At 48.4% G+C, this 12,114-nt stretch overlaps 1 protein-coding gene across 5 annotated transcripts in view; it reads right to left on the bottom strand.

Annotated features, from left to right (window-relative positions):
- The window catches only part of ACP3 (acid phosphatase 3), a 124,543-nt gene that overhangs the window by 23,979 nt on the left and 88,450 nt on the right, over nt 1–12,114 (bottom strand). For 3 of the 5 annotated variants that reach the window (XM_033929991.1, XM_033929989.1, XM_033929992.1), the window contains exon 9: nt 577–701. In XM_033929991.1, coding sequence (XP_033785882.1) covers nt 577–701 — 125 coding nt within the window. The remainder of the gene's footprint in view (nt 1–576; nt 702–12,114) is intronic. The other 2 variants (XM_033929994.1, XM_033929990.1) reach the window with 1 other exon arrangement.

Consider the following 12,114-nt stretch of genomic DNA (forward strand, 5'->3'; position numbering starts at 1 on the left):
CGTCCATTGACTTTAATGTAAAAAAAAGCCCGGGACCGTGGAGGTAGGGTGTGGATAACCGGAGCTATCCGACGTGCACTATGTTGACTGTACATAAGAAAGAGGTTGTACACCATAGGTGGAACATGGGTGAGACTGACCTTAATACATGCAACTTACAGACTATCACGCGCGTTGCATGCGACTCTTAGGTTTGCTCATTTCCCCCTGCCATTAAACTAGCATAAATGGGGGCACCTACACTTAGGTGCATCAATGCGGGTTTATTCTAGCATTGTGCAATGGAATTGAGGCACCTAGATGCCACTTGAGAACAGGTGTTCCTCGTGCAGCACTGAGATGCCTACAAGGGGGCTCCTAGTTATAGAACTATTCCCTCGGTGCCCCCTGAGTCCTGCAGTCTGGAAAGATGGCCTCCCCTTTTCTTCTAGCCTTTCCCATCCAGTTGGCAAACGTTAATATGAGAAGGAAAGAGAAATTTAATTCCAAAAAGGAAATGAAGAAGGAGACAGTAGAAATTATAAGATAAATTGCAACAAAAACACTACACACATCTGAGCATAGATTGTTACATACCCATTTTCTTCTTGATGGAGCTCAAAAAAGTGGCAGGCAGCATAAGGAGGTAAATTTCCATCAGAGACACCGAGTGCCATCTGGAGAGCACCAATGGTTGAGTCATGCTGAAAAAAGCGTTTCATCTGATGAAACAGGTGGTTACTTTGCATATGTGCTTAGTTGATGTAGGATTTAGAGTTCACCCATCAGAAATTCATTTAGCAGTTCTGAATGAAAAAGAACCTAGTCTTCATTAGGCTACGAGAGGGTGCTGAAACGTTCTCAGCCCAACCAACCAACTTCCTAAATTTTGAGCGTTATTTTGCCACTTTAGCTGAAAAGAGCATTATCTTATTTCATTAAGTGCCATTTTGCAGAAATGAAATTCTATGTTTTGACATTGTTTCAGATCATTGACTGAACCATATCAACCTCATTCTCTTCTTGGTTGGTCTGAGAACTTTTCAGCACCCCCTCGTACGTTAGACTACATTAGAAATTGTGCAATAGAAATTGCTGAAGTACTATGATCTTTATCCTCAACTCCACTGGTGTGTGCCAGATTACTGAGTGCTACTTGATACTGGGTAAATGGGCACTGAAACTGATGATTCAATTACCATTATTTTCTGTTATGCAATAATATTTTCTTTATTCTTTGAATATGCAGCTATTGTACTAGTATGATGATGATTATGTATTAATGGTTGTATTTGTATATTTATTAGCATATAGATATGGATTTTATATCATACTTTGTATCAATAATAATAAAACCCTTAGCGCGCATGCACATTTCAAACTCCGTGCTTCCGTGCCTTCATGCCTCCACATGCGCAGTACACCGCTGAGCAGGGAAGCATCTCAGCGCACAACAGAAGCCAGCTATCAGTGTCCTGTTTCCATTGCTGACACCACGAAGAAGGAACCGGTAAGTTAGATGGTCACCTGGGGGCAGGAGCAAGGGAATCAATCATGAGACGAGGGTGGAGGACAAGGAAGAGAATGATATTTGGGTGAGGGAGGAAAGAGATGCCTGATTGGGAGTTGGGGCCTGGGTTGGTGAGGAGAAGAGAGACGTGGGATAGCTACTAGAGAGAGAAGCTTTGGGTGGGTGAGAGAAACAAGCATTTGGAGGGCAGGTAGGAGAGAGAGTGAGGGCTAAATGAGCACCCCCCCTGCCATGGAGGAAGTGAAAGCATGGAGGATTGCAGAAGTGCATGCTGGGGCTCGGTTCAGCTCGCCATGGCCCAGCAGTTCGCAATCTTCCTGCAGAGCAGCATCAGGCGGTGATCCAGCACCAAGTGTGAGTGAATGGGGTCTGGATGGGAGACAGGACACATTTGCCTGTTGTTTTGCTGGGCAGGTGTGTGCGGGCAGCTGGCCATAGCTAAATTGAGGAAAGGGCAAGGGATCCCTTAGCTGGCATAGCTGGAAGAAGGCTTCAGTGAGGGTCTGGGCAGGGAGAGAGACAGAAAGAAAGAAATGTAGAAAGAAATAAAGAAAGATAGCGGGAGGGAGAGAGACAGAAAGAAAGTGTGGTATTCAGCCTATGCCTGCTAGGTCTGTCCCCAGGGCAGTGCACAGCTCAGGAATAGACACACTACAAACAGCTCAATTTAAACCCAAAACAGCATTTTGATGACTTTCCTTCTTTGGCCCCTAGAAGGAGCGGGAGAGCAGATTTGCTGGTTTCCCAACCCCCACACAGCTCTAGTTTATCTCCCAGCAGTCACCTTCAGGCTGGAAGTAGAAACAGCAGGAAAACCTTTTTACCTGAGGGTTTGGGGTGTGGCTGCAGGCTATTACACCAAAGAGCAGAACAGCTAGAGAGGCAGCAGCAACTGAGAAGGCAGGATGACTCAGGGTTGAGAGCTCTGGATGGCAGTGAGCAGCTGGAAGGTAGTGAGCTGACTGAGGCTGGTCTGGAACCAGCCAACCTAATGCCTCAAGATTTCCAGGACATGGAACTGGAGTCTTATGCTGAGCCACGGAATAGAGTCCTGCCAATGGAGGTTTGCTAGACTGGAAGCAAGTAATTTAGATAGCCTAAATGCTTAACTTGGATACTGCTTAACTAAGCTGACTGAATGTTTTTTTATGGTAACCCTGAAGAAGGTGTGGTGCTTGGAGGCACCTCTAAGAACTATAAAAGACTCGTTTGGAGATTATGTGGGTTTTATTTTTCACTTCCCTCTGGGTGGGGGAAGGACTGTTACCAGTTCCAGGCAGTGGGGAATGCTCTGCGTTTTCTGTGGTGGAATTGAGGGCCTATGATTGGTGAATTACAGAGCACATTCCCTGACCAGCACGTCAGCTGCTAGGTCCTAGTGCTGTAGCACTAGCACAGGCTGAGGATATCAGCCCAAAAGACTGCTTTGTTTTGGGGTTTTTTTTAAATGTTTGAAAGTTTGGACTATTAATCGGCTGGAGAGCCAGCAGCAGCTTTGGGAAAGCTTGAATTATGTGTGTTTGAACTTTATTTAACTGACATTAACCCAGAGATTGTTTAGCAATGTATTTTGTTTGTTTTGGGACTATATTTTATATCTGGAACATCGTGATAAGATTGTAGTTTTTTTTCAATGTGGAACTGATTGAACCTGATGCAAGCAAGCTGGTTTGAATGTTTTGTTTGAAGAATAAACCCAGTAATTGCTTGATACAATACCTTTTTTGTTTCTTCCTTGTGCTGCCCGCAGCGGCACACATGAGTTTTCTCTTGCTACCGGACCCTTTGCCCTGAGGCTGACAGTGACAAAAGATAGAAAGAAAGAAAGATGAACAGTGGAAGGGAGTAAAAGAAAGAAAGACAGGAGGGAGAGAGACAGAAAGAAAGATAGAAAGATAGACAGTGGGAGGGAGAGAGACAAAGAAAGAAAGAAAGATAGACGGGGCAGGGAGAGAGAGACAAAGAAAGAAAGAAAAACATCTATTCTAGCACCCGTTAATGTAACAGGCTTAAATACTAGTTTTATATATCTTTATAATTTTCCAGATATAGCAACATAAGCTGTATAAAATATAATACAGACCAACCCCCCTCCCCCAATAAACACCCCATCCCCCTCAGAAAACCCCCAAAATGGAACCCCAGCTAACCTCAGGCTAAGCAATATATTAAAAAAACCATCATCATGCTTTATATTTTACTAGTCTTTAAGCCCGTTACATTAACGGGTGCTAGAATAGATGTGTCTGTCTTTCTTTCCTTCTGTTTCTCTCTTTCCTCGGCTGTCCACCACCACCCCTTCCCTGCTCCCCCTGTCCAACAGCAGCCCTTCTCCCTTCCTTTTACCTCCCCCCTGTCCAGCAGCACCCCTTCCCTGCTCCCCCTGTCCAACAACAGCCCTTCCCTGCTCCCCCTGTCCAACAGCAGCCCTTCTCCCTTCCTTTTACCTCCCCACTGTCCAGCAGCACCCCTTCCCTACTCCCCCTGTCCAGCAGTAGCCCTTCTCCCTTCATTTTACCTTTTACCCAGTTTTCGTGGTGGTCTGTAGTGGTTTCGGGGTTGCAGCATCGTGGACGAAAGGCAATGTTTAAACTGCCGCAGGCTCCTACTGATGGGGAAACTGCCGCACGCTCTACTGCGCATGCGGAAACCACCGAACAAAACGGTCGCACTCTTCTTTCTATGCCTCCTTCTGCCCCATACGCCATAAGCCGCCCCATGAGCCTCAAATCGAATTCAGCATGGAAGCAGAAATCACAGCATCAGGGATCGCACCGTTTCAACAGCACATGCGCGGGTAAGGGCTTTATTATAGAGGATAAGGCTTATTTGTACACCAATGTGAACCTATTTTTGGATGAGTGGTCAATAAATGTAAGGAATATTAGTGCACTATTGAAAAGACCTAGGGCCTGCTTCATATCTTATTGGGTGGTAGATATCTGCAACACCCCCCCATCCCCCCTCATGCAAGTAAGTTGTGGTTCATTCTACAGTGAGTAAAATGACAACCATGGACAAGATCATTTAAACTACCTACAAATAATAAAGGTTTTTCCTATTTTGTGGGTAATATTATAAAGACACATGGGTACCAACGTGACTGTTAAGGGCCTGCTTTTCTTCCTGAATGTCTCCTATTATATAAAAGAATGATAGCTTATGTTGTCTTCTACATTCCTTATTAGTTTTACTGTTTACTTTTGTGATCTATATATTTGCTACAGTACTGTCAAAGGAAATATTTATTTTGGAACTGAAAAGGATTGCAGGACAACTGAATTCAGAGGCAGGAAAAGGGATTGTTCCCTCAGAGATGATTTATGGTGGATAACAGAGGTGTTTCTCAACCTTTTCAAGCCAAGTACCCCTTAAGCCTAACAAATACCAACTGAGTACCCCCCACCCAAACTCTGCCCCAGACCCACCCAAACTCTGCACCTGACTCCTCCCCATAATAATAATACTAATTGCAATGCAATTTTTTCCATCCATTTTTCATATACACACCATATAATCTTATTAATACATAACGATAACCACAATATTAAAAAACCACAAAGCACACTGTATGCAGAGAAAATGTTAATTATAATTTATATTCTGGGGGTTTTCAAAGATGTCAAGGCAGATGACTTTAAAATATGCAATATCACCTCAGTAACAACTATAGAAAAATAGACAAATATAGTGCAAAATATAAATATAAGAACATGCCTTACTGGGTCAGACTAATGGTCCATCAAGCCCAGTAGCCTGTCCTCATGGTGGCCAATCCAGGTCACTAGTACCTGGCCAAAACCCAAGGTATAGCAATATTATCCCAGGACAAGCAGGCAGCATATTCTTTACGCATGGGTGACGTCACCGACGGAGCCCACGGTACGGACCTTTTTACTAGAAAGTTCTAGTTGGCCGCACCGCGCGTGTGCGAGTGCCTTCCCGCCCGACGGAGGAGTGCGTGGTCCCCAGTTTCTTCGTTTCCGCGGAGCGAAGAAGACGTGTGTTTTTCAACGTCGTTGAAATACTCCTTTTGCCTTCCCGCTCGCATTCTTTTTTCGATTTTTTCACCTTCGGGTGCTTTTTTCTTTCTATTTAAAAAAAAAAAAAAAATAATTCCTTTCTTTTTGCTTTATTTTTCGTTCCTGCCCCGGCGGGGCCTGTTAGCACGATCCAGGCCTCGGGGTTTGATTTTGCGGAGGCCGTGTTCCCATTCATGCCCCCGCAGCCCGGTTTTAAGAAGTGCCAGCGGTGTGCACGCCCGATCTCCCTCACTGACCCACACAACTGGTGCTTACAGTGCTTGGGACCGGATCATCGGGCGGATTCCTGCACCCGCTGTGCCACTCTTAAAAAACGCACTTTGAAGAATCGTCAAATCCAACAAAATCTACTTTTCGGCACCGGCCCGACTATGGATTCGATCTCTTCATCTGCGGCACCGTCGAAATCGACACCGACCACTTCGACACCGCCTGAGTCGACATCGGCGCCCCCGGCGCCAGGTAAGCCGGCTAAGAAGCCTTCCACCCTTGAGCGCCCTCCCACTTCGGGGACGGCACCAGTCCTTTCGGCTCCACGCCGAGCCAAAAAACGCTCCACTCCGATTTCGGTGAGTGCCTCGTCATCGGCCCCCTCATCGCCGGAGTGTAGAGCGGCACCCATGGAACCAAAGAAGAAAAAAGTGGTTCCGGTGCCTCCCCTGGATGACCGCATTGCGGCCATCCTCCAGGACAAGTTGCAGGAACAACTCCACAAGCAACTTAAGCAGCTCTTACCCTCTATCTTGGCACCGCTGCTCTCGGTACCAGACCGGCCCGAGCCCCATACCGTCCAACCGGTATCCACTCCCTCGGTACCTATGGACTCCTCCATGCCCATTCTCTCGGCACCGCATCTCCATTCCCATGCCGAGGCTATGGCCTTGACGACGACCGATCCTCCTCGGGACCGGACAGGGCACCGGTCTCCCCACGACTCTGACCGGCACCGTACTTCTCGGGACCGAGACAGACACAGGTCTACATCACCCGGTAATGTCTCGGTACGCTCAGGCAAGTCTTTGTCTAAAACTCACCATGCCGAGCCTTCCACTCCAGTCTCTCGACACGCACATACCGATGTCAGAGACCCGGACCTATGGGAACAATCCCCTACCGGTACCGAGGAGGATGCATCGTCGTCGGATGAAGAGCCTTCGGCACCCGATACCGCATCTAAACCTGAACAATCTTCCTTCTCAAAATTCCTCAGGGAGTTGTCGGGTGCTTTGTCTTTGCCTCTGGAATCTGACTCTAAGAAGTCACAAGCTTTCCTGGAGGCATTAGATTTCGATCAACCTCCCAAAGAGTTCCTAAAGTTGCCCGTGCATGATATCTTACGGGAAACTTTTTATAAAAATTGGGAGAACCCGCTGACTGTTCCTGGGGCCCCCCGTAAATTGGACAGCCTCTATAGGGTTATACCAATCCCAGGATTTGATAAACCCCAACTCCCTCATGAGTCTCTCCTGGTGGAGTCCACTTTAAAAAAGACTCAGGGCTCCAGTGTCTATGCCTCCACCCCTCCTGGCAGAGAGGGCAAAACTATGGACAAGTTTGGCAAGCGGCTCTATCAGAATGCCATGCTTGCCAACAGGGCAAACAACTACTCGTTCCATTTTTCATTCTACCTCAAACATCTGGTAATGCAACTCTCCGCCATGCAAAAGTACATGCCAGAGCATAAGGTTCCACTTTTCCAACAGCACGTCTCTAGCCTGCTTCAACTAAGAAAATTTATGGTGCGCTCTATCTATGACTCTTTTGAGCTCACCTCCCGTGCATCTGCCATCGCCGTGGCCATGCGCCGCCTGGCCTGGCTCAGGGTCTCTGATCTGGACGTCAACCATCAAGACCGATTAGCCAACGCCCCATGTCTTGGTGATGAATTATTCGGAGAGTCCCTGGATACCACCACGCAAAAACTCTCTGCCCATGAGACCAGATGGGACACTCTCATAAAACCTAAGAAAAAGGCTCCACCTGCTCGTCCTTACAGGCCACAAACCTCATATCAACGCAGGTTCTCCGCTAGGCCGCTCAATCCACCTCCACAGCAACCTAGGCGGGCCCGCCAACACCAGCACACCCAGGCTCGTGCCCAGTCTAATCAACCGGCCAAGGCTCTTCCTCCTGCCAAACCATCTCAGCCCTTTTGACTCCTCTCTCCAGGGCTTAGCCAGTCTTCCACCTTCATTGCCTCTTCCTCAGCCGATCGGAGGCAGGCTCCACATCTTCATCAGCCGTTGGGAGGTCATCACATCGGACCAGTGGGTCCTAAACATCATCCGCCACGGCTACTCTCTCAACTTCCAGACTCTTCCACCAGACAATCCTCCCGTAGAGTCTGCTTCTCTTTCAACTCAAACCCCCCTCCTCCTGAGGGAGGTCCAATCCCTCCTTCTACTCAATGCCATCGAAGAAGTACCTCTGGAACAAAGGGGCCGGGGATTCTACTCCCGTTACTTTCTAGTTCCAAAAAAGACAGGAGACCTACGTCCCATTCTCGACCTCCGGGACCTCAACAAGTGTCTCGTCAAGGAGAAGTTCAGAATGCTTTCCCTTGCCACGCTGTACCCTCATCTCTCTCGGAACGACTGGCTATGTTCCCTGGACCTCAAGGAGGCCTACACTCACATCCCAATCAATCCATCCTCACGTCGCTACCTACGATTCCAGGTGCACCATCGCCATTATCAGTACAAGGTGCTACCTTTTGGCCTGGCATCATCTCCCAGAGTGTTCACCAAATGCCTCATTGTGGCGGCGGCCTTCCTCAGGTCTCACAACCTCCAGGTGTTTCCCTACTTGGACGATTGGTTAGTGAAAGCACCTACGTCTCCACTTGTGCTACAAGCCACTCATCATACCATCTCTCTCCTCCATCTTCTGGGGTTCGAGATCAACTACCCCAAGTCGCATCTGTTTCCCACACAGCGACTTCAGTTCATCGGAGCGGTTCTCGACACCACACTAATGAGGGCGTTTCTCCCCTCCGATCGTCAGCGAACTCTGCTCCGCCTGTGTCGTCAGGTGCTCCTTCATCACTCCATTTCTGCCAGACAAATGATGGTCCTCCTGGGCCACATGGCCTCGACGGTACATGTGCTTCCCCTGGCACGACTCCACCTCAGAACACCTCAATGGACTCTGGCCAACCAGTGGTCACAGACCTCGAATCTTCTTTCTCATCCCATCTCTGTGACATCGTCTCTTCAGCGATCTCTACAATGGTGGTTGGACTCCTCAAATCTTTCCAGGGGCCTTCTTTTTCATCTGCCCCCGCATTCCATGATCATCACCACGGATGCCTCCCCTTATGCATGGGGAGCTCACCTGGGAGACCTACGCACCCAAGGTCTTTGGACCCCGCAGGAGCGTCTCCATCACATCAATTTCCTGGAACTACGAGCCATGTTCTATGCTCTCAAGGCCTTCCAGCACCTTCTTTGCCCTCAGGTTCTGCTTCTGTGCACGGACAACCAAGTTGCCATGTACTACATCAACAAACAGGGCGGCACCGGATCTCGCCTCCTTTGTCAGGAGGCTCTTCGCATTTGGACCTGGGCCACGGCCCGCAGTCTCTTCCTCAAGGCTGTCTACATCCAGGGCGAACAGAACTCCCTGGCCGACAATCTCAGCCGCATCCTTCAACCTCACGAGTGGACTTTGGATCCTCCCACGCTCCACTCCATCTTTGCTCGCTGGGGCACTCCGCAGATGGACCTATTCGCAGCTCCTCACAACCATCAGCTGCCCCAGTTCTGCTCCAGACTCTTCTCTCCTCATCGTCTGGCCCCGGATGCATTCCTTCTCGACTGGACGGATCGGTTCCTCTATGCCTTTCCTCCTCTACCTCTGATGTTGCGGACTTTATCCAAACTCCGCAGGGACGGAGCCACCATGATCCTCATAGCTCCCCGGTGGCCTCGTCAACACTGGTTCTCCCTTCTACTTCAACTCAGCTCCAGGGAGCCCATTCCTCTACCTGTGTTTCCTACTCTACTTACACAGCAACATCAGTCTCTACTACATCCCAATCTGTCTTCCCTCCACCTGACAGCTTGGTTTCTCTCGGGCTGACCTCTTCAGGAAATCTGTCTCAGCCTGTCCGTCTCATTTTGGACGCCTCCAGGAAACCGGCCACCCTCCAATGTTACCATCAGAAGTGGACCAGGTTCTCCTCTTGGTGCCTCCGTCATCATCACAATCCCACCTCCTTAGCGGTGGAAACTGTTCTGGACTACTTACTCTCCCTGTCCAACGCAGGCCTCAAGTCTACCTCAATCAGAGTCCATCTCAGTGCCATCACTGCATTTCATGAGCCTGTCCTAGGAAAACCTCTCACGGCTCACCCTCTGGTTTCCCGATTCATGAGGGGCCTCTTCAACATCAAACCACCTCTGAAGCCTCCTCCGGTCGTCTGGGACCTGAATGTGGTTTTGTCTGCCCTCATGAAACCTCCCTTTGAGCCACTTGCCACAACTTCGCTCAAATTTCTGACATGGAAGGTTCTTTTCCTCATTGCCATCACCTCTGCCAGGAGGGTTAGTGAGCTTCATGCACTGGTTGCCGATCCACCGTTCACTATTTTTCACCATGACAAGGTGGTTCTGCGCACCCATCCAAAGTTCCTTCCAAAGGTGGTCTCAGCCTTTCACCTCAACCAGTCCATTGTTTTGCCTGTGTTCTTCCCGAAACCTCATTCACATCCCGGAGAACAGGCATTGCACAGTCTTGACTGCAAGCGTGCCCTGGCTTACTATCTCGATCGTACAAGGGCTCACCGCTTGTCCCCTCAGCTCTTCCTGACCTTCGACCCGAATCGTTTGGGTCGACCGGTCTCTAAACGGACGCTATCCAACTGGCTTGCAGCTTGCATCGCGTTCTGTTACGCTCGGGCCGGTCTGTCACTAGACGGTGCTGTCACGGCCCACAGGGTAAGAGCTATGGCCGCTTCTGTTGCTTTCCTCCGTTCCACACCCATTGAGGAAATCTGCAAGGCGGCCACCTGGTCCTCAGTTCACACATTCACTACTCACTACTGTCTGGATGCTTTCTCCAGACAGGATGGGCACTTCGGCCAATCTGTACTTCAGAATTTATTTTCATAATGGCCAACCATCCCTCCTCCCTCTGTGTTAGCTTGGAGGTCACCCATGCGTAAAGAATATGCTGCCTGCTTGTCCTGGGATAAAGCACAGTTACTTACCGTAACAGGTGTTATCCAGGGACAGCAGGCAGATATTCTTACGTCCCACCCTCCTCCCCGGGTTGGCTTCTTAGCTGGCTTATACTAGCTGGGGACCACGCACTCCTCCGTCGGGCGGGAAGGCACTCGCGCACGCGCGGTGCGGCCAACTAGAACTTTCTAGTAAAAAGGTCCGTACCGTGGGCTCCGTCGGTGACGTCACCCATGCGTAAAGAATATCTGCCTGCTGTCCCTGGATAACACCTGTTACGGTAAGTAACTGTGCTTTCCATGCTACCAATACAGGGCAAGCAGTGGCTTCTCCATGTCTTTCTCAATAACAGACTATGGACTTTTACTTCAGGAACTTGTACAAACCTCTCTTAAAACCAGCTATGCTATCCACTCTTACTATATCCTCTGGCAACGCGTTCCAGAGCTTAACTATTCTCTGAGTGAAAATTTTTTTCCTCCTATTGGTTTTAAGAGTATTTCCCTGTAACTTCATTGAGTGTCCCCAATCGATCCACTTGTGCCCATTCTACTCTACTCAGGAATTTGTAGACTTCAATCATATCTCCCCTCAGCCGTCTCATTTCCAAGCTGAAGAGCTCTAACCGTTTTAGTCTTTCCTCATATGAGAGGTGTTCCATCCCCTTTATCATCTTGGTCGCTCTTTGAACCTTTTCTCGCGCCACTATATCTTTCTTGAGATAAGGAGACTAGAATTGAACGCAATACTCCAAATGAGGTCGCACCATGGAGCGATACAGGGTATTATGACATTCTTATTCTTGTTAACCATCCCTTTTTTAATAATTCCTAGCATCCTGTTTGCTTTTTTTGGCCGCCACCACACATTGGGCAGAAGGTTTCATCGTATTGTCTACAATGATACCCAGATCCTTTTCTTGGGTGCTAACCCCCAAGGTGGACTCTAGTATCCGGTAACTGTGATTCAGGTTATTCTTCCCAATGTGCATCATTTTGCATTTGTCCACATTAAATTTCATCTGCCATTTGAATGCCGTCTTCAATTTCCTAAGGTCCACCTGCAATTTTTCACAATCCGCATGCATTTTAAGCAGATATAAATTCTCAAAACTGACACATTTTGATCACTCAATTGAAAATAAAATAATTTTTCCTACCTTTGTTGTCTGGAGATTTCATGAGTTTCTTGTTAAACTTCCTTCTGACTGTGCTTCCAATATTTCTTTCTTTCTGCCTTCTGCACGGATCCTTTCCTCCAGACCTCATTCCATTCCCCAACAACATCTCTCTCTGTCCCTCCAGGAGTTCAACTGTTCTTTCTCTCTCATCTTCCCAGATCTTGTGTAGCATTTTTCACCACTGCCCACCAGACACATGCC

Source organism: Geotrypetes seraphini, chromosome 2 (genome assembly GCF_902459505.1).
Source record: "Geotrypetes seraphini chromosome 2, aGeoSer1.1, whole genome shotgun sequence".
NCBI classification, from domain to species: domain Eukaryota; kingdom Metazoa; phylum Chordata; class Amphibia; order Gymnophiona; family Dermophiidae; genus Geotrypetes; species Geotrypetes seraphini.